At 47.9% G+C, this 21,840-nt stretch overlaps 1 protein-coding gene across 1 annotated transcript in view; it reads left to right on the top strand.

The window, feature by feature from the left end:
• RYR3 (ryanodine receptor 3) overlaps positions 1–21,840 on the top strand; it is a 418,103-nt gene that overhangs the window by 373,008 nt on the left and 23,255 nt on the right. The window contains exons 71-86 of the mRNA XM_075532282.1: positions 352–522; positions 798–857; positions 3,771–3,902; positions 4,315–4,427; positions 7,327–7,423; positions 8,978–9,084; positions 9,615–9,666; positions 10,564–10,617; positions 11,476–11,575; positions 11,724–11,803; positions 13,008–13,084; positions 16,719–16,792; positions 17,027–17,044; positions 17,437–17,517; positions 17,928–18,016; positions 18,976–19,104. Of these exons, the coding sequence (XP_075388397.1) occupies positions 352–522; positions 798–857; positions 3,771–3,902; positions 4,315–4,427; positions 7,327–7,423; positions 8,978–9,084; positions 9,615–9,666; positions 10,564–10,617; positions 11,476–11,575; positions 11,724–11,803; positions 13,008–13,084; positions 16,719–16,792; positions 17,027–17,044; positions 17,437–17,517; positions 17,928–18,016; positions 18,976–19,104 (1,434 nt within the window). The remainder of the gene's footprint in view (positions 1–351; positions 523–797; positions 858–3,770; positions 3,903–4,314; positions 4,428–7,326; positions 7,424–8,977; positions 9,085–9,614; positions 9,667–10,563; positions 10,618–11,475; positions 11,576–11,723; positions 11,804–13,007; positions 13,085–16,718; positions 16,793–17,026; positions 17,045–17,436; positions 17,518–17,927; positions 18,017–18,975; positions 19,105–21,840) is intronic.

The raw sequence follows: 21,840 nt of genomic DNA, 5'->3' as shown, positions 1-21,840 counted from the left end.
AGTGCTCTTGCACATATTTCCTGAATCCAAAGCGTCTCCGTTATTTTCTGGAGTCGATTTGCCAGCTATTGCTTGTTCATGTGGTCAAGAAGTGAGTGTGCAGGGTACCGTGGGTGACTGCTGTGTGTCGTGGTGTGTTCTGTGTGCACACCCGTCTGCCAGGAGAAGCCTCGGGGCAGTGCTGACTGGCCCCCTGGTTCTCCTTTGTTGGAAACACTCCTGTGATTGCCCTGCGTAACCCAGTGAGGCCCTGGCTGTGCTGGCGGGCCGCCAGGAGGCAGGCTGCCTGTCAGACGAAGCAGTGCCTTTCGGAGGCTCTGAACGCCTGTTTGTTGTAACATCATTTCCTAGTCCGGTGGACAAGACCAGGAGCGGAAGAAGACGAAGCGGAGGGGAGACTTGTACTCTATCCAGACCTCGCTCATCGTGGCTGCGCTCAAGAAGATGCTGCCCATTGGTTTGAATATGTGCACCCCAGGCGACCAGGAGCTGATCTCCCTGGCGAAGTCACGGTACAGCTATGTGAGCACCACCCGCCCGGCGGCCCGGAGACGTGGGGCAGGGGCAGTGCCAGCACCAGCCCCTGACGCCTCGATTTCCCTCGTTCCTCGAGGCAGGGGCACAGAGACCCCTTTCTTAAAGCTAGTTTGGGCACTCAATCCTCTTCTCTCTGGGGCAAGGCTTCGGGATGACGCTTCTTTAGTTTGCTCCCAACAAACTGCCCGTGTGCCCCTCTTTTCTGCTCCGTACTTCCATAGCGGCATCTGGAAATAAAATGTAACGTCTCTTTCCCCCAGAGAGACACGGATGAAGAAGTCAAGGGACATCTGAGGAACAACTTGCACCTGCAGGAAAAGGTAACGCCAAAGGAAGATGGGGGGAACTCAGCAGGGTCTCCTGCCGGCATGCCGAGGATGCCGTTCTTCAACATACTTTATATGTGCTTTAAAAATGTGCTCTGGAAACCGTCTTGGCGGGCTGATGTTTAACTGGCCACAGGAGCTCTGTGCCCTTGTGTTTTTGTTTTGTCTCGGGTTTTGTTTGGGTTTGGGGTTTGACTTACCCTTAATTTTTATACTTTCCCTCGGTGTTCCAACGAAGATACAACAAGGCAGCCAATAAAGCAAGTCCTCCCACCTCCGCTCTGTGGCCTCCCAGCCACAGCAGGGGAGAAACTAGATGAGGTGTTGGAGTTTATGGCCCCTGCATCTTGTTCAGCAGAGAAATGGGCACCGAGGGGACGTTTTAGCGCCTCTTATGCTAGAGAAAGCTTTCCACCAAATAATTTTGTGTCTGAGTTGGTTAAAAAAAAGTTATTTTTTAAAGTCTACTTGAGATTTTTCCCAGATCTGTACATCTGAAAGTTTTCCTCAGATACATTGTTCCCTAAGATAAGAAGGTAGGTCAAATAGTATTGCTACAAAGCCATAGACCCTCTTTAAACCGAGGCCCATCAGCATGTGAAGCTGTGTTGCTCAGCATTGCCTGCATCTGGATCTACATCTTTGGTTCCCAAACGTACTTGGCCTTTTGCCCCTTTTTCAGAAAGAAACACTCAGTGCACCCTGGAAATGAACAGATTTTATACTAGAGCCATAGTCCAGGCTAAATAAAGTAGGTATCCTTTTGCAGTGCCCCCACCCCAGTAGGTCAAGTCCCCCACCCCCAGTGGAGCGTGTCACCCACTTTGGGAAGCAGTGGTCTGTACACTCCTAAAGGTCACACATCCGTCTCGCTAACCCTTTCCTGAAGAATCCTGCACTCTCCGATGACACAACATCGAAATAGTTTTGACTTCCTTGAGGGATTCAAGTTGTGGGTACTTTCCCCAGTGTTCTTTGAGCTTAGGGATCAGAAGTCTGAAAGGCAAGATCAGGGCTGAAGGGCGAACGAGGTACACTTTCCCAATACAAGACACCCTGAAGAGAATTGAGGCCAAGGGTAGTGCTAAGAAAATTTGCCAGAAGCCTGATCACAGCGATACATTTAAACATGCTTTCCGTGGAATAAAATTGGGTGCATGCATGAACCGGAGCCCTGATAACAATACTCTTTGATCCACCCTTGAAGAGGACTTAAGTCATCACGAAAATCCCCTCCTTCCCATCCTAAACAAGAAGATGCCCTAAGTCATCGTGAGAGACGTCAGTGCTCTTGGAGCTCAGAGAGTTTTTTTGGGACCAGGCATTTGTCTCAGGATCTTCGGGTTTAATAACCTTGAAAGAAGTTGACTGTGGGACCCAATTACTCACTGTATGCATACATGCCGAGTCATAAACTTACCTAAGGTTAGCTTAGGACCAGTAAGACCCATGAAATCTCCTGCAGAGAAAACCCTGAAGTGATTTATGGATTGTTATAAGAGCTGAAAGAGCCCCTAATAAAATGATTTATTAAAATTTAAAAATCTTAGGGAAGCTACTTAAAAAATCGAGAGAAGAAAAAAACACCCTGTAAGCACATGGAAAGTGGCCAATCCCTAGAACATGGACTGGATGCCAGTTAATAAAACTTGTTCCCATAAACACTTGGTTCCAAGGTGCATTCCAGAGGACCTACACCATCATTAGAGAATCAGCAGATGCGACAAAAGGGGAAATTGTGGGCCTAGGGAACTATAAAAGGAGACTTTAAAGAAAATGTGATTTAAGATCTTTAAAGTGTTAAAAGTAGTAATAGAAGCCATAAAGAAAAATTAAATGTTATTTTTTAAGTGAGGAGCATAGATTGAAAAAGGCCTAATAGTCGTTCTAAACAAACAAAGTCTTTTTTTGAGCTATTGAAATTTAAAACTTGATTTATGGGTTAACAGGTAAGCCAAGACACAGCTGAAAAGAGACTCACTGAGTTGGAATATTGATATAAGGAAATCATCCAAACCTTGGCACTCAGATAAAATGATGGAAAGTATCATAAAAAGAGTTAGAGGACATGAAGGCTAAAACGAGAAGTTCCTACATAAAAGCAGTATAAAGAAGATAAAAACCACAACTGGACCAATAAGCAACATCTTGATAAACAAAAGATTGAGGTTTTCATGTAATTCATTTTGCTTGGATCTATGATCCGTACCTATGGAAGCAGCAGTCAAAAAAATATGATCTACATGCTGCATTGGGATAATCTGCAAAATATCTCTCTAGTGTTCAAAAGCTAAGATGTCACTTGGAAGACTAAGATATGCCTGACCTAAGCCATGATATTTTCAGTCACCTCATGGGCATTGCAAAATCGGAGCAATTAATCAAGAAGACCAAAGGATTGATGCCTTTGAATGATGGTGTTGGCAGCGAATACTGGCTAGACCATGACCTTTCAGCAGAATCCCAAATCTGCGTCGGAAGAAGTACAACCACAGTGGTCCTTAGAAGTGAGATCGCCAAGACTTTATCTCACATCCTTTGGACAGGCCATCTGGAGGGACAAGACCTTCGAGAAGGACGTCTTGCTTGGCAAAGCAGCGAGTCCGTGAAGAAGACGGGGAGCCTCAATTGCACGGGTTGATTGGGAGGATGGTGCAGGGATGCTACTGTTACATTCAGTTCATAATGACTTGGGGTATAATGCCTCGTGAGACTGACTCGTTAGTCCTCACAACAACACACAACACCGACAGGTATTCCGTGAGCGCGCGCTAGGGAGAGAGGGAGAGAAAAGGAATAGGAAACACAAGTCTTGGCTGTTCTGGAATCGTGCTTGGATTAAAGGAATGTCTTGCCATAAGAGCTATGTGAGCTTGACTCCTCTCTGAACTGTGCTTCGATTTCCAGTCTGAGGACCCAGCTGTAAAGTGGCAGCTGAATCTCTACAAGGATGTTCCGAAGAGCGACGAGCCTTCCGATCCAGAAAAGACCGTGGAGCGCGTGCAGAGAATTTCAGCAGCTGTCTTTCACCTGGAGCAGGTAAGGAGTGAGGCCCCAGCACTGCCCAGGAATAGACAGAGCTTTTATGCACAGTCAGTTGGGTCTCAGTTAGACGTGGCCTCCTCAGACAGAAAACCAGGCTCATCCCCCAAAAAGTCATATTGGTACCTCGTAGTAGCACACCCCTCGATGGTTTCCCTACCCAACTTTTTCCATACTCTTGCCATTGGCTGAAGTGACCCATTCAAGGCCTGTACCCAGCTGCAATGAAGGGGCAAAAGCAGTTGGGCAAAGGAGGAAACCTCGGGCCTCTATTGCTAGGTACATTCCGCCATGGACTACTAGGAAGCCGTAATTCTTCCGGAGTTGAGGACTCTGGTTTTAGGTGGCTATCATGTGCGCCCCCAGAAGGACAAGGGACTGTGACCCTGCCTGTGTGTTGTCTCCTCAGGTGGAACAGCCTTTGAGGTCCAAGAAAGCCGTCTGGCACAAACTGTTGTCCAAGCAACGGAAACGGGCAGTGGTGGCCTGTTTCCGGATGGCTCCTCTCTACAACCTGCCCAGGTAGCTACTTACTTTCTTCCCTCCTTTTGGCCTTGGAGCCAGTGATGGGAATTGGGGTGTCCTCCTACAGCTGTGCTTTCACCTGGCCCTGCCATTCCTGATCCAAGGGGTAGACATTAGAATCCTTGGACCGTGGAGCTCTTGCAGCCTGCACGTAGTGTAATACCCGCTAAGATGATCAAGGTAAGCATAGAAACTGAAGCCAGACGAGATCCCCTGTGCCCCATGCTGACCTCAGCTCAGCATTTTGCACTGTGAAAGTAGCCAAGTAAGAATTGGGGCGGGGTGAGGTAGGGGCTCTCTTCCTGCCGAAGTGGGATTCTTTGTGAGGATGTGAGACTACTGGGTACACTGGAAAGGAAATTGTCCCTAAAATACCTCATATTCCATTAGCAGGCCAAACAACGTGTTTTCTGCTCAGTTCCTTTAACTGGACCAAAAATACAGGGTTCTCTTAGCAGGTGTGGATATGTAACTGGAGAGCCCTTGGCTGTTGTTTTGGTGCCAATGCATGGTGGCCCTGTAGGAAAGAGTAGACTCTTCCACGGGGATTCCTAGGCTGGAATCTTTCAGGGACACAATCGCTGGGTCTTTTCTCCAACGGAGCTATGGGTGGGTCGGACCCACCAACATTTCAGTTAACAGTGAAGTGCTCATGTCAGCGTACCCCCCAAAATGCTTCCTCTCCGTGCCTTTGCCTTCAGGATGAGGAAGTGACGTTGGCTACAGAGGCTCCAAGGGGACAGCCTGGACTCAATGCTTTCACCTGGGTGTTTTAACCCATACTTTGAAATAAAAAGTATGTTGACGTAGAAGAGAGTGTTGCTGACTGAATGGGGCAGAGTTGGCCATGGACACTAACTCAGTGCCTTTGGTCACGTGACATTTCCATCCCCAGGCTGATGATAGAGTGGGCAAGCCTGTGGCTATGATCAAGAGACAAAGTTCGGTGATCACAGCAATAGATGTGGGCTCGCCTGGTCAGGAACAATGAGCTGGCGTAGACACGTTTATTTGGAATCCCACATAAAGAAACGTGTTTCTTTGGAAAATCATCATTTTGCTCTCATAGAATTGTTTGGCTTGACCGTCATTTGTCCAAAGTGCTGGAATCCTGTCCTTGGCCAACGAGCCAACTGAGATTTCCCCATGAGGATCTCTGGCGATGGAGAGAGAGGCATGGTGTCAGCGACGCGCAATTGCTCCCACGGGTCTCTTGAAAGAACAGATAGTGTCCTAGAGGGAGATGATACACCACAGAACCAGGCAGAATTCATGACTAGAAAGCTGAAAAATTAAGTAGGCAGGAGCAGTAAATATGCTGTCCAAACCAGCAAAAAAAGAAAAGAAAGAAGAAAAGCATTGGATTTGTGTTGGTTATCTAGAAATATCAGAAAGCGCTTGCTCTCCCCTGTGGTCGAGGTCCCTAATTTGGCCTCTGAAAAGGTTCACCTCCAAGCATAGGTCTCAGCGGTAGGCCTGATTGGCAAGAATTATGGTCTATTTCTCAAAAACAAGCTTTTGTTGTTGTTGTTTTTGAAATCCACTGAAAATAACATCCTTTTGTTTTGATTGTTTCTTCCGTACCTCTACTTCTGGATGGGTGATAGTCCAGAACTCCCTGTGCCCACGATAAAACATGTCCCAACCTCCCCCCCCCCCTTGCCAAATCCCCCAATCAAATTGTCTTTAGAAGGGTTGTCCTGGTTCTTCTGCCTGGCAATGAGAATCGTGAGTAGATTTTGAAGGTAGACAGTAAAAGCAACCAAAGAAACCTTAAGAAGCTGCTGGTGTAGATCCTCCTCCTTCTCCATCTTGTACTGATCTATAATGCATGGAATCTTCTGAACTAAAGGACTAATGGGATGTACTTCGTTAAGTTAGAACCGTGTCTCTGATGTTAGTGTTTAAAAAGAAAACCGTATGCTTTTCTCCAGACACAAAATTAGCAATTTCTTCCTGAGCACCTTTCAACGGGTTTGGCTGGAAAAGGTTAATGAAAAAAATCAGTATGACAGGCTTATACCTGATTTAATGGTAATGTAACCTGTGGAAAGACCTGCCCATTCTCTGCACATGCCTTTCTTGGCCATGATTTAACGTTACCATAAAGACAAGCTTGTACAATTTGTTTAAAAAGAGTTCTGATTGGTCAGATTTTGAAGGAAGATGGCAAGATCCAGGTTCTACCAGAAACCAAGATTCTAGGTCTTCATGACTCTGGTCTTGACCTTCGCCTTCCTTTGTCTCTTCCCACCTCACTCACTGGTAGTCAGTCAACTGCTGTTCAGTGGTTGACGTCCCTAGAAGTAATCCTGGCTTTTAGAGCCTCCTGCTTATTCAGTGTCCCCAAATAGCCAGTGTCACAGCACCCAGGAAGTCCCTGAAGACATGCTAGTGAGCACCACATGGCCAAGGCTGGTTTTCCTAAGTAAAGGAATACCTTGCTGGCATGGTGCTTTGGAGACTCTACTGTTCAGAAGTGGCTCACCATCAACCTGATTGTAGATTAGGTTACCTGGACATGTAACCAGCCACAAGAAGCAACTTTCGCCTTATTGAAAATAAGAAAATGATTCAGGGCTGTTATCTGACCTTAGACGTGAACTGTGATAAAGGTCCTGGAGACCAGCTTAGGCTTGGTTACAATCACGCCCTGCCTTACCCTCACCACGATAATCTTCAGAAGGTGCTCTGAGTACTCGTGCATGGGAACGGCCCCGTTAGAGGGTTCTGGTTTCTTCCACGTTACTGCTATGGTTTGCTGTTAGCTGCCCTGACCAATCAGAAGAACAGAATTGTACAAAAGACTATCCTGCTTACTAACCACTAATCGCCCACGCTAAAGCGAGGCGGTCCACGGGCCCCTCTTGATCTCACTCTCCCCCCTTCCGCTCAGGCACCGCTCTATTAACCTCTTCCTCCATGGCTATCAGAGATTTTGGATAGAATCAGAGGAGTATTCCTTTGAAGAGAAACTAGTACAGGATTTGGCTGTAAGTACTAACTCCAACTGAGCGCAGATCTGAGTTGGAATGACTTTGACTTTTGTGCTCGTGTGTGTGTGTGTTTTGCAATAGTTACATCGCCACAAAGAGCCCGGTGTGTACGTTTGAAATGGACGAACAGGATAATTCTCAGAAGACATCCTGCTAATGGTCATAAGAGCCAGAGGCGGGGTTTTAACGTTGGGGGGGCGGGGGCTGGGGGGTTGCTAGAACTATCATTCTCCTCCATCTTGCTATCATTAACCACTCATCTCTTGTGGATGCACGGCCCATGCTGAGTTGGGGGAAGGGGGCTTTCATGCTGAGTTAAGTTTGCCCGCCATTGGTTGCAGGAGGCCACCGTACCTCCACAAGGCCGGTTGTCCTCGCCACTAACTGCGTCAGGAAAGGCCTTTCTGCATCGCGCATGCATATCGGTGACCCCTCAGCAAATGGGGCGTGCCCTGACTCTCACCACCCTCCTGCTCGACAGCCTCTCAAAACAGCCTGCGAAGGAAGAGAAGCTCTTTGAAATTGCACCCCACACCTTCCCCCTCTCCTGGTTCAGGAAGAAGTCTCCTGTCCTTTGGCCAGCCCCTGGTTCTTCCCCCCCCCCCACCCCCCCACCCCCGCACTTCTTTTCCCTCTCCATCAGCCTTTCCCGTGCCTCTTTCATGTTCTACCTTTCCCTCCCCCTTTCGGTTTCTCCTCTGCCCCTCAGCTCCTTTCTTCAGCCCTTTCCATTTCTCCCATTGTCTTTCCATCTGTCTTGTGCCTTTTACTCCTTGTGAGCTCCTGTCAAGGAGAAAGACGATTTTTTCCCACGGGTGACTCATGCGAGCTTGACCATGACCCTCATTTTACGCTCCCCACCCCTCCAGTCTTCTGACCCATTCACACAACCTAGGGAGTTTGCACCAATTTCCTAAATCTGGCCTGCCCTGCTGGCGTGGTCCCCAACTAGAAAATCCACGTTTCCCCAAAGCACTAGCTGTTGCTTTCCGTTCCACAAAAGCAAGCAGAGCAAAGACTTGCTTAGAGGGGAAACTGCCAGGCTGGCCGCAGCATCTCTTGGGAGCCAGATGATTTTTATAGCTGAGCTAAGTTAGGAGGGGAGGGGTGCTTTGCAGGGTTGAATCCAGAAAAATATTGGACCCCAAATGGCCCCAGTGCATGGTAGCTCTTATCTCACCCTTAGCAGCAGCCTGAAGAAACTTCAGTTGCCAGAGCGACCCAGGTTCTTGGGTAGACTCCCTGGGTCCCCTCCTGGACTCGGGGTTGCTCAGAGCTTGCATGGCATTCCTGCTGATTGGGGTCTGCAGCGCCTCCCTGTGGCCAGACTTGTTCCTATAACCCTTCACTAGAATGCTGCCTTGATTGAGATCCCAAGCCTCGCATCTGCAGGGCCTCTCTCCTGGAATGACTGTAGCCTAGTGGGATTCTCTTTGTGCTTCGGAGTTTGTGCACTTTGTGCCTGGTGCTTGACCTGCTCTTGATCCCAATGCGGCTGTGTGGCACCTGCCAAGACGCACCCCTGAAGCCCCTCTGTGTTGGTTTGTGTAGAAATCGCCCAAGGTGGAAGAGGAAGAGGAGGAAGACAAGGAAAGGCAACCAGACCCACTACATCAGATCATTCTCCACTTCAGCCGCAATGCTCTCACGGAGAGGAGGTCAGGCTGCTCCCAGGTGCCGGGGATGACTGTCTCTCCAAAACCTCCCTCTGCAGATGGTCTTGGGTAGAGAGGGGAGGCCCGATTTGAGAAACCCTTCTTGTTGGGCCCAGGCCAGCCCCTAGTGACCCTGTGCACCACAGAATGAAACGCTGCTGGGTCCTGCACCATCCACACCAATCATCCTATGCCTGCACCCATTGTTGGGGTCCCCCCTCACTGCCCTGCTGTTGGCTATAAGGATGCATGCCAGGGAAAAACAATATCAAGCCACAGCCCTCTCTCTGGGTATCATACCAGACAGTAAGCAGCATGAGACAGCAGCTGTCAGCCTGGAATTACATGTAAAGCCAACATGGATGCACATTTTCAGAGTGGGGTTCGGGAGAGGATTCACCTTGGCTGAGGGAGGCTGCTTTTAAGTAATGTGCAAGCAGATATCATTTAAGACTCCTATGACTAAAATTTGGGGAGACTGGGTCCCTCCCCCACAAAATAGGCTGCTAAATATGTCCCTCCATTCTTTTCAGCAAATTGGAAGATGACCCTCTGTATACCTCCTATTCCAGCATGATGGCCAAGGTACCGCAGTCTTTGTCTTAGTCGGTGTGCCTCCCTGTCTCCTGGCGCATGTCAGATCATGCTGAGCCAAGACACAGGCTCCAGACATTGGGAATCAATGTAGCATAGAGCTGACTTTCAGAATCTCCTGGTAGCCTCTAAGAAAACCTCTGGGCTTTACAGAAACAGTGGGTGCTGGGGGGCTAGAGTCAGATAACAATTCTAAAGCCAACTAAGTGGGGTTTCGGTATACAGACTACCTTGGAGTTTTCCGTGAACATTCACAATGTGCTCAAACACATCTGCAGGTGAGGGAAGTACAGTACATTTATAAGCAGGGTTCAAAACTAAAGGGATATCCCAGCATCCAGGAAGATGCAAAGGCACCAGAAATGATGATTTTAGGGGGGGGGGAGGGTTGCTAGGAGACTGAATGGATTAGGAAACTGCTCCTTCTCAAATGGATAGTTCTCGGGTTGGGGTATACAGGGTACCTTTACTACGGGCCCAGTGGGGAGGGGCATTTTAGAACACAGAGCCCAGTCTTATTGTCCGGCCCCTGGTTCTGTGCCGGACGAGGACAGCTCCCAGCACTCTGCGCGCTGCACTTGTACCAGAACTTTACTAGGTGGAGACGTTCGCGTTTGTGGTTAACCCAGATAGGTTCCCATGGATTATATGATCTTAGTGTTCTCGCTTCTGAACCCCTGGGTAACTGTAAACGTGGCATTAAGAGGGGAGTCTTGTCTTGCGGTGATCAAAATGTTCCTGGTTTTTATAAAGACCTGAGTTCCTGAGGTGCCTGCAAAGGATGCCCTGTCCCCAGCCCCTCCACATTAGAGCAGAGCTTTGTTTGTTTGTTTGTTTAGCCTGAATTGGGTTCTTTGTCTCTTTACTCCCCTTCTCCCTGAAACGCAGAGTTGTCAGGGTGCTGAAGACGAAGAAGAGGAAGACAAGGAAAAAACCTTTGAAGTAAGTTTTCCCTAAAGATTGGAAACAGGGCCTCTGTCTAAGGCTGTCAAGCCAGGCTACCGGATGTTAGCCCAGTTGGCTCACGCCTGTGTGTCAGGGTTGGCAAATCTGCCCTGGTGGCACACACCTACTAGCTGTGGTTGTGTTGTTTGTCTGTCTGTTTACCTAATTAAAGGTCAACAGGCAACCAGCAAACCTCCTCACTAGTTCTGCTCTCCTGGGAAAAGTGATACCTCAGCCCAAGTATGGGAGCAGGAGGTGACCTGGAAGTGCAAATTCCAGTTTACCCTAAAATTAGGAATCACCCGTGCAGATGGCGGATTAATATTTGCACTACTGTCCTGTAGCTGGAAAGTGATGGTCATTTTGGTGTTAAGGCCATGCAGGACCACTGGCTCTCACAAGAACCCCACTGTCCTAGTGGACTCTGGCTCATGGAAAAGTACGCAGCAGGAAAAGTTAACTAAGACAACTGCAGTCCCAGAACGGCTTGGGAAGCCAGTCACCGCCTTTGGCAGACTGACTGATAACTCAGTTTGGCGAGTACCGGTAAAGCGAGTGTGTCCTGTGTTCAGCTGTGTAAATGCCCATGCCCGCCCCCCCCCAGGCAGGGTCGCCTGTACGACAGCGTTGAGACAAGCGCACACATCAGTCTTGGGCTACTTACTGTCGCTTTCCAAGAAGAACGGATACTGATATCTTCCTGGACAATTTGGAGGACCTATGTCGAGTCAGGAAATAAAATCAGAGATGTTCTCGCTCTAGAATCCCGTGTGTTGCTTTCCATGGGAAACGAAAGACTCTCTCCCTCCACTTAACCCTGAAGATGAGGTTAACACCCCCTCCCCACCTTTTCAGGAGAAAGAGATGGAGAAGCAGAAAACCCTCTACCAGCAAGCCCGGCTGCACGAGCGGGGCGCAGCCGAGATGGTCCTTCAGATGATCAGTGCCAGCAAAGGTGATTTCCGTGCTCCCGGCCACACCTGTGCACCTGCCACAGATAGGTTACGCTATGACAGAAGGCATGAACGGCTGCCCCTGAGAAATCCCCTGGCCAGCTGGGCCCTCTGTTTCCTTGACAACTGAATCAAATCTTCACACGGCAGGTGAGATGAGCCCCATGGTGGTAGAGACGCTGAAGCTGGGCATCGCCATTCTGAACGGAGGCAACACTGGGGTCCAACAGGTAATGGGGGAAGACTCGGCTCCTGGGGGGCTTCCATCCGACCAACATCCTATTTCGGGGAAGCCGCTGTCTGGCTTTGGTGGCCAATTATCAGAGGAGCCTGCAGGACAGAGAGAATCAGGACAAATGCGTGTGGGTGGTAAGAATGTTTTACCCAGAGGGAAAGTAAAAGTGGACTCCGGTTTGCTCTTCCTTACAGCCCTTCCTGCAGAGGTGTGTGCCCTAGACCAGTGGTTCTCAACCTTCCAAATGCCGCGACCCTTTCGTACAGATCCTTATGTTGTGGTGACGCCCAACCATAAAATTATTTTCGTTGCTACTTTATTACTGTCATTTTGCTACTGTTATGAAAGGGCCGTTCGACCCCCAGAGTGGTTTCGACCCCTGGGTTGAGAACCGCTGCCCTAGACGAAGTTGCCTTGTCCTGCCAGGCAGTGGGACGGCTGGAGCCCAAGCTGTCAGTTTTTATTGAGTCTGAAAACATATGGTTGTGTTGCTGTGAGCAAAGAGGCTCACCTGTTAAATGGGGTCGATAATCCCACTTACCTGCTACAGAGCTGTTGGTCTGGTCATTCCACAAGGGTTTACCGATGACCAACCCTGCCTAAGGTTCTGTTCTCTAGGGGCTGGGACTGTAGCAATAAATGCCACCAAGAAAACCTCTGGCTAGCTGGCATCTTCTCTTCTAAACTTAATCCAAAGCCATTGCTATATCAAGTCCAAGTCCAATAATGGCCCCGTAGGGTTTCAGGTTTGTGTCCCCACAGAAGAAGACTGCCACAACTCTCCCCAAAATGTGGCCGATGGTTCAAATGAAGGAACTCTTTAAGTTCTCAACCAGCAAGGCTCCTTACTAACCAAGCTGTTGGCTCCCGTGTACCAAGTTCGTAGCCTAAGCCATTCAGTTTCCCTCGGCCACATCAAACACATCTTCCGAGTAGGAGAAACTTCAAACTCTAAATTCCTAAACGCCGCCCCATCAGGAATATGAGTGGGTCTCCATAATATCCATATGGCCCAACTCCAAGAGATTTCGATTCAGAGTGCAGGCTGCGGCAGATAGGCTTGTGTTTTGATGCCCAAAGGTGACACTGGTACCTAGCCAGGAGCCCAGGAGCTGACTTGGTCATTTGCCTCTGTCCCGTCCTGGTTTCGGAGGGTCAGTATTGGCGGCATAACAGTTGTCATTGCTTTTCCCTTGCAGAAAATGCTAGACTACCTGAAGGAGAAGGAGGATGCTGGATTCTTTCAGAGCCTTGCTGGGCTCATGCAGTCTTGCAGGTGCTTATGGGGAAACCGCCCGCGCCATTTTTCTCGACTCCTCACTATTCAAGGGAAAGGGGAGGAGGTGTGGGGTGGGGGGGCACAGGATAACAAACTCCTTGGGGAATTATTGAGAGAGGAGTCACCAGCCTGAGGAGGCCACACGGGTAGGAAGTGTTGGCCCAGCCTCCGTGGTTGCATTAAAATAGCATGCAGAGGAAAATATGCATAACCTCTGTAAGAGAAACACACGCATGCACACACACACACACCTATTGTTTAATAGTCCTTCCCACCTTTTCTGTTATGTTGTTTCCTTGGAGACGAAGCAAGCACAATGGCTTTCTCCTCATCTACATGGAGGAGAGTATGGAGAAAGAGGACATGTGAAGGAGTTTTTTTTAATTTCATGGAAAAGTTCGATTTTTTTCATGACTCTTTTTAATACATTCAGGTAGTTGAATTGTGTCACGAATGAATCATATGTTAAAGCTGTCAAAAATGTTTTAAAATTCCAATTGCCTTCTCATTGTCATTGACCACAGACTGTCTGAAGCTCCCCCATGCTTCACCATTCACTGGCTCCAGACTCTGTTTTCATTAGACCCATTAGACACGGAGCTAGTTTTTAACCTCAACATTGCCTCATCCGAACGCATATTTGGTGGGCACATCTCTGGCACATCCATTTGACACAGATCATCCTGACACGGGAGCGTTTGTCATAGTCTGAAAAGATAAAGCATTCGACTGTCACTTACATGGCCAAGTTGTGTAAACTTCACCTCCTGACTGAACTAAGCACCGACAGACAACCATGTGTAATCCACAGCCCTACGTTTACTCTCGATGCTCATTTCAGGAAGGAGGAGCCAGCAGTATTTCTGAGAAAAGTGTCACTGTGAAAAGCATCGGAAAACTCCTGGGGCCTTTGAATAGTCCGCAGTGCAGAATAAAAGAAATCAAAATGGCCATTCGCAAGTTGGTTTGCTCTCAGCTAATATTCTTGGACACAGGATGTTATGTTTTCCATTTCAAATCGGGGAGAATGGATATCCTTTGTGGCAATGAACTTCATAAGTTTGCTATTCTTATTTCATTGGGTGAATATTGTACCCTGGAGTGGAAGGGAGCCCATTTGAGCTGCAGGCTGATCCCTGATTCCGAGCTCTATATTGCACATGAAATTCTCAATTACATTTCTAAGAGTTCTCTGGACAGTGTGTAGTACTTAATGCTGCTAAACTCCTTTCTGATGATGATTTGAAGGGGGTGGGGAGAGCAAGTGACATCTTTAGAGACAAACCTAATTCTATTCTAACACAAGTTTTTAAGCTATTGCTCTTTTTCTGATTATAAAAACACTCTACTTGTAAATATGTAGAAATTAAAACATTAAAATGGCTATTTAGGGGTGGAGTCGGGTGAGAAGTCCTGTTCTACAGACTGTCTCCTGAATCAACACAAGTGCTTCAAAGCAGCTATATATCCAGAGCCTCTCTCCCAACTCTCCTCCCGTGGCAGCAAACCCAAAACAGAAGGATAGTTTTGTGTTTTTACAACAGATCTGGGGAAACCTATAAAAAATGGCATCTCTATCTAGGATTGCTATAGCAAAAATATCATAAAGGAATGGCTTAGTAAACAGTAATTTATTCTCTCGTGGTATCGTACGCTGGAAATCAAAGTTCAGTTCACGAGCACCCGTGGAAGTCGTGGTCTCTTGTTGGCTCTGGGACATGCCTTGTCTCCATTCAGTATCTGTGGCTCTGGCATCCCCTGGTGATCCCCATGGATCTTTTTTTTTTAATATTTTATTAGGGACTCATACAACTCGTATCACAATCCATATATACATCAATTGTATAAAGCACATCTGTACATTCTTTGCCCTCCTCATTTTCAAAGCATTTGCTCTCCACTTAAGCCCTTTGCATCAAGTCCTTTTTTCCCTTCCTCCCTGTTCCCCCTTCCCTCATGAGCCCTCGATAATTTATAAATTATTATTTTGTCATATCTTTCCCTATCCGGCGTCTCCCTTCACCCACTTTTCTGTTGTCCGTCGCCCAGGGAGGAGGTCACATGTAGATCCTTGTAATTGGTTCCCCCTTTCCAACCCACTCTCCCTCTACCCTCCCAGTATCACCCCTCACACCCCTGGTCCTGAAAGTATCATCCACCCTGGATTCCCTGTGCCTCCAGCTCCTATCTGCACCAGTGTACAACCTCTGCTCTATCCAGACTTGCAAGGTAGAATTCGGATCATGGTAGTTGGGGGGAGGAAGCATTTAGGAACTGGAGGAAAGCTGTATTCTTCATCGGTGCTACATCGCACCCCCATGGATCTTGGCATCAATCTTCCTCTAGGTCTAGGAGGTTCTCAGCTCAGGGACCCGGAGTCAAAAGGACACATCCTGCTCCTACCTTTTCTTTCTTGGTGTAGTACAAGGGTCCCTTGCTTGTCTCACATCTTTCTCACCTCATCTCATCTCCTCTCTTGTAAGATGAAAGGTGAGCCAGGCTGCAGACCAGGGCAACCCCCCTTACATTGGATACTGGTTGTGACCTGAGTTAAGGTGTTGCATCTACCCTATTCCCCTTACAATTGATTGGTTGATCACATCAGATCATATCACAGGGATGATCGCACCGTACACAGGCTGCCAAATTTACACCAATACATCATTGCCAATCCACGAAGGGTTACAGTCTAGGCAAGTTGACACATATTCGGGGGAGAAACAGTTCAGTCCATTACCCTTGGGAATAGGAATTGTCAGTTTTCTCTTTGAAATTCATGTAAATTTCAGAATGTATGTGACTCCCTAAAGGGGAAAATAGATGCTGGGGCTCCCTCCTCCCTCATTGTCTTTCCAATCTGACAGTCATTTCCTTTTCCAAGTAGAAGAAGGAGACAACGTTGTGCAGAGCCTTAGTGGGCTCAACCATAAACTCCATTAAGAAAGGTCTTCTATTTGATGAGTATTTTCAGACTGGGGAAAGAGTTCGACTCTGCTAGAGAACTAGAATGACTCCGGGTGGGAATGCTGTGATCACATGGGGCCCTGAGTATCAGTCTGGGTGGTTGTGCTAGAGCTTCCTGGCTAAATAGGACGTAGTGGTCCTGTTGGTCAGGATGGTTGGTGGAAGTAGAGGACTTGACATTAAAGCCAGCCTATTGCCGGTTCGGGGACACCTAAGACACTCGTTCCTGTGGGAAACTACGAGATCAGAAAAGGGAAGTCCCTTCGAAATCCAGAGGTTCGTGGCACTCTTTTAGGGTTGATCAGAAACACCGAAGATCGCAGTTCCTTGTGGTTTTAGTAAAAGTGGCTGCAAAGTCGAAGCAAACATTTTTAAGTGCTTCTTCAAGTAAACTTGCCCTTGGGAAGTCTCAGCAACGGACTGTTTGCACTGTTTTGGGTAAGCCTTTGTGTTTCTTCATTCATCAGGGAAGAGTCAAGGTGGGCAAGCACTGGAAACGTGTGAGCCCTGTACGTGCACGCGGCATGGTCTGTGAAGTGCAGAAGCTCGTAGATAACCCTGCCTCGTACAAGGGCAGGGTATTCTCAATCAATAGGCAGATGATGTTAGACATCCACTCTTCCATTGCGCACCGCCCTGAACCTTGCTTTCTTTTGTCTGTTAAAAGTGTCCTTGATTTGAATGCATTTGAAAGGCAGAATAAAGCTGAAGGCCTGGGGATGGTTACTGAAGAAGGAACACGTGAGTAACAAATGAATGTGAAGGTTACTTTCTCATTCAAATCCCCACGACCTCTTTCTGGTTAGAACCCCTGCTCCCTGCTCTTAAGCTGCCAGGATTTACTCCCATCTCAGCAAGCACTTCCATTAGCAGCCCTGATAAAGCCAGCCTTCAGGCTGGATGTGTTTGCTGAGCCCGTGACGTTGATGATGATGTCCTTAACTCTGCATTCTTTTCTTTTCCTCCCACCGCCAGTCATTGTTCGAGAGTGTGGTAAGTTTGAGTTTCTGGCCCGGGTTCCATCATGTGCCGTGACTCCTGAGAAATCTTAGTGAATTGCCTCTGTGCAGACGCAGCTTAGACGTGGTGGTTGCATGTCAGACTTAACTTAGCCGGCTGGTGCTTCAGTACAGACACACCTTCCTGAGCATGGGCTGTTGGCTATGGACTGAACGGTTGCCTGCCATTGGCCGCATTTGTTTTGATGACAAATGCGGCTGGGGTGAAAATGTTACAACTGGGTTGGGCTCGGTGCTCTGCAGCCTCCGCTCAAGTCCACTTGGGTCTCTTGTCCAAAGGGCCCTTTCCCAACCGTGTGGACCCTGTGCAGTGATGTGCACCGGGTTGGGAAGCCAAGCAAGCGCTCACCAATGTTGTGTTTTCAGGTGACAAGGTGCTGCAGAATGACGAGTTTACTCGAGATCTGTTTAGATTCCTGCAGTTGCTCTGTGAAGGACACAACAGCGGTGAGTGGAACCGACGCAACAGCCGCGTGCAAAATGAGCCTTCCGCTCGGAGGCGCCAGTGAATAGGACGGGTTGCTAACCCAAATACAGTGATCCATCCTTGCCTAATCAGAACCCGATCCAAAAAGTCCTTTCACACCTTGGCCGATGTTATTTAGTGCCGCAGAGGCAGCCCTCCTTCCCGAACATTCAGAGGATGAACCTAAATGCCCAACCCTGCCTGCCAACTCCCTGGGGGCTTGTGACCAGTTGGCGGTGTCATTGGGATGGGAGCGCATAGGGTGAGGGTCTGGGAGAGGCTTCTGTAAGGCCTGCCTGGGAGGCAGGGAAGGCTCTTGTCCATCGTGTGTCTCCTCTGAGCTTCCTCTGCATGGCGGAGGTGGACTCTGACCCAGGACCGGTGCTCTCAGATTTCCAGAACTTCTTGCGGACTCAGATGGGCAACACCACCACTGTGAACGTCATCATCAGTACCGTGGACTACCTTCTGCGCCTGCAGGTACGGGGGGATGGGGGGCCTTGGAGGGTAGCATTTCTCACGTACATTTTCAAAAGCTTCGGACAGTTTCGCAGGGTCACAGTTAAACTTCGGCCGGGAAGGCCTTATCGTCTAGGTCCATACCAAAAGGTATCCATGGAGACTAACGGTACTGAGCCATCCGTCATAAGATCCTGATTTCCTTCCGTTTTGTCCGTGACAAGCTAGCTGTGGTAGGCAACAGCTACGACACACCTACGAGTCAGAGCACGGGCACTTTTCCCAGCTAAAAAACGAGTTAAAGTGACAAGAATACGCGTACAATTTTTTAGTGCTAGAAAGTCTCTTGGTTTATTTGTCTCTTTGAAGGGAAATCCAAATTGTGTTGAGAAAATCTACGTAAAGGAGAGCAAGAGAGAGAGAGAAACTTTCTCTCTCTGCTGATAACTCATCTTGGTTCAGCCACTCTCCACCGTGTGACATTGACTCATCCGTTTAACCCCCTGTATGCCAGTGTCCTTGTCTGTACAATGGGTAGCACCAGCCTCACAGGGCAGTCGTGACGACTGGACAGTGTCACATGTGCAGTGTACTCAGAACGTGGTTGCAGTGCAGGCTTCGATGTTGCCTCGGTCATCGTAATTAGTTGGATGATCCTTAACTTTAATGCATGTTTTCCATTATGAAAAAAAAATGACTGTATATCAGGGCCCTGTCCCACCCCCACCCCTCCTCCTCACCCCCATCCAGCTGAGCACTGTCCTCTCTCCCGACTGTTCTTTCCTGGGGAGGGATGTTTGTTCTTGAAGGATGCTTGGCCTTGACTCGGCAATGTCTACTTCCTCACCACGCCCTTTGTTCCTGGTACAACAAGGAAGTCTCGGACACTCAGGATTCTCCTCTGCTCCTGCTGAACGCTGAGCTTAGCACGTCGCTAACGGAACTCAGAGAAATACTGAACTCTGCTTGTTTGTTCGTAGGAATCAATCAGTGATTTCTACTGGTGTTATTCAGGGAAGGACGTCATTGATGAACCTGGGCAGCACAACTTTTCCAAAGCACTCGTGGTCACCAAGCAGATTTTCAATTCCCTCACCGAGTATATCCAGGTGTGTGTTGCAGAGTGTGCTGGGGGTTAAGACGTTCCCACGGAGAACATTTTTCATTGCATAATATATCAGGGGCTTTCAAAGGGTTCGGGGGAAAATTCCATTATCTTCTAATTCCATTTTCCCCACAAAATTTTGACACCCCACCACCACTCCACCGCCACTCATGTATTCTATACAGATTATTTGGTTGCTGAGAGTAGATGATCCATCCAATCTTAATGCATACCCTGTGTCTTTCATATCTATCAAGAGGCAACAAGAGTACCTAAACTCTATCAGAAACTTTAGCTCTCAGCCTCCCACTGTGGCTTTGTTCTCTGTTTGTAATTGACTAGTTACATTTTGAATAGCCCTAGTACAGAGTATTTGAATAGCCTCTTATTGAGCCATTAACCACGAAGTCATCGGTTCAAACCCACTGGTTGCTCCTTGGGAGAAGGATGAGGTTAACTGCTCCCATCAAAATGTAATGTCTTGGAAACCCAAAGGGGCCTTTCTGCTCTGTCCTCCAGGGCCCCTATGAGCTGGATAGGCCTGTTGACAGGGAGTTCGGCTTGGTTTGGGGACTTACATGTTGCTTTCCAGACTAGATGGAAAAGTGTTAGAGGGCAGGAAGTCTCCTTTACCGTTTAACTCTTATTTCTATAGCCAGCACAATGTACATCCTAGAAGTTCAGTAAAGGTTTGTTCTTAGGGGAGATGATCTTGATAGAAGGAAGGGGTAAGTGATGTTAAGCCTTGAGGGTTTTTAAAATATATATTTTAAAGAATTTCTTGAGCCACTCACTGCCGTCGAGTCAATTATGACTCATAGCAACCCTACATATCAGGATAGAACTGCCCCTGGGGCTTCTGAGACTTTTCCAGGAGTAGAAAGCCTCCTCTTTCTCCCCAGGGGTAGCTGGCACTTTCAGGCTGCTGGCCTTGTGGTTAATCAAGCCCCATGCATAACCATTACGCCACTGGGCTCCTCATGAGATCCTATTAACCAGGAATTCAGTATAGAAAAGGCAATTTTGGAAACACATGCAGTATGTATAATGGCAATCAAATAAATCTTCAGGTAGATTTTGAGTTGAATTTCTAGATCTGGTCATCCCTGTTCCTTGCCCACCACAGTGCAACTTCTGTGAAAGGGGCAAACAATGTCTGCAGGCCTCATTTACTATTCAGTCAAAAATCAGTAGCCACATCACCACCTTGTATGATGTAACACAAGATACTTTTTAAGTAAAAGTAACACTTGATCCCCAAATTACCAGTCAGACGATTCATTAAGAAGACTTTCCCCTTATTTATTCATTCATTCTACAAAACTCCCTTCTTACATTCTGTACTATGGCTCATGAAAAGACGTAAGCTTTCCAGCCACTTATAATGCAATAGAATCAATGCATATACCTGTGAAAAGCATATGATAGCAGAGGATCACACACGGTGTAAGATAACCGCACATACTCTACTGAAGTCGATGGCTACTGAAGCAACTTATGACATGCTCAGAAATGGTCCGGGAGTGCAGAGGCCAGAAGGGTCCTTAGGAGCTGAGGGGCACCGAGTCTGCGGGAATGTGGGCTGTGGCTGGTTACGGAGGAGGAAGTACACTCTGGGTCTGACCTTTGGGACTGTTGCAGAGATAGGATGCTGCATGGCTTCATGAGGAAGAAAGAATTTCAGCAATTGGATCACTTTTGCTGAGAGTGCCAAGCAGGCAATGAAGTGGGGACTAGTTTATCCCCTAGGCTGTACATCTTTAGTCCTTTCAGGTGATGGGCCTGATATTTATCCTTTGAAAGGCAAGACAATGTCATCTAACTAGAGATCCATAAGATACGCCAGTGGTACAGTCAGGTCACCTGTGCTCATTAACATAATCACGGAACCACAGGTATCGATTTGAAGAAGAGGACCTATGTGGAGAGATGGAGCCCTGTCATTGGGGCACTGTAAGGACACGGACGGAGGCGAGAGAAACCTAGGAACAGAATGTGCAATGCCTTAAGCCGACCATGCACAGGACCGGCGAGCCTCTGGTCGGCTCTCTGTGCAGAATCCATCCTGCTTTTCAGAATTTCCCAGGGAGCACTTACTTCAAAAGTACAGGAGAGTTTTTGTCTTAGTCTGTGTGAGTTTCTTTCAGCAACTGATTTTGTTCCAAGAGAATCTCTTGGCTTTTGGAGGCCAGATTCTGAATATACATGAGCAACGATGTTTAAACAAGCTTTCCCCACCTGAGGGTGCCGGCACAGATCACCCACTGCTAATCCTGTCGACTTTTCTCCAGTCTCCGGATCCCATTTAGAGTCCACTTAATCAAGAGCCATGTAGAGATGGATTAAAGGGTTTTTATTAAGTGCACTCTGGTCAATGTTGACTCACACTGACCTCGTGGAGCAGAAGCCTTCCTTTCTGAGTTCTCCGTGCTCTCTCTCGTCTTCTGGGACATAGACTGCCAGCGCTGACCCCACCCAATCGCTGGGTGGTTGGAACTGCCAACTCTTCCATTAGCAGCAGAGTATGTACCTGTTTCACCGCCAGGGTCCCTTGATGAAACAACAAAGAACAACCTTCCGTAAGAAAGAGTGGGTTCTCCGTCCTCTCCCAGGAGACTCTTGGTACAACTTCTCTGTGCGAACATCCCCCCGCCCACCGAACAAGAAAGAGTTGAGGTTAAGAAGTGATAGCTCAGTTATCTTTAGTCATAGAAGGGGTTCTGAACATGGAAAATGGGAA

Source organism: Tenrec ecaudatus, chromosome 14 (assembly GCF_050624435.1).
Source record: "Tenrec ecaudatus isolate mTenEca1 chromosome 14, mTenEca1.hap1, whole genome shotgun sequence".
Lineage (NCBI taxonomy): Eukaryota > Metazoa > Chordata > Mammalia > Afrosoricida > Tenrecidae > Tenrec > Tenrec ecaudatus.
This window is presented reverse-complemented; position numbering and strand designations above follow the sequence as displayed.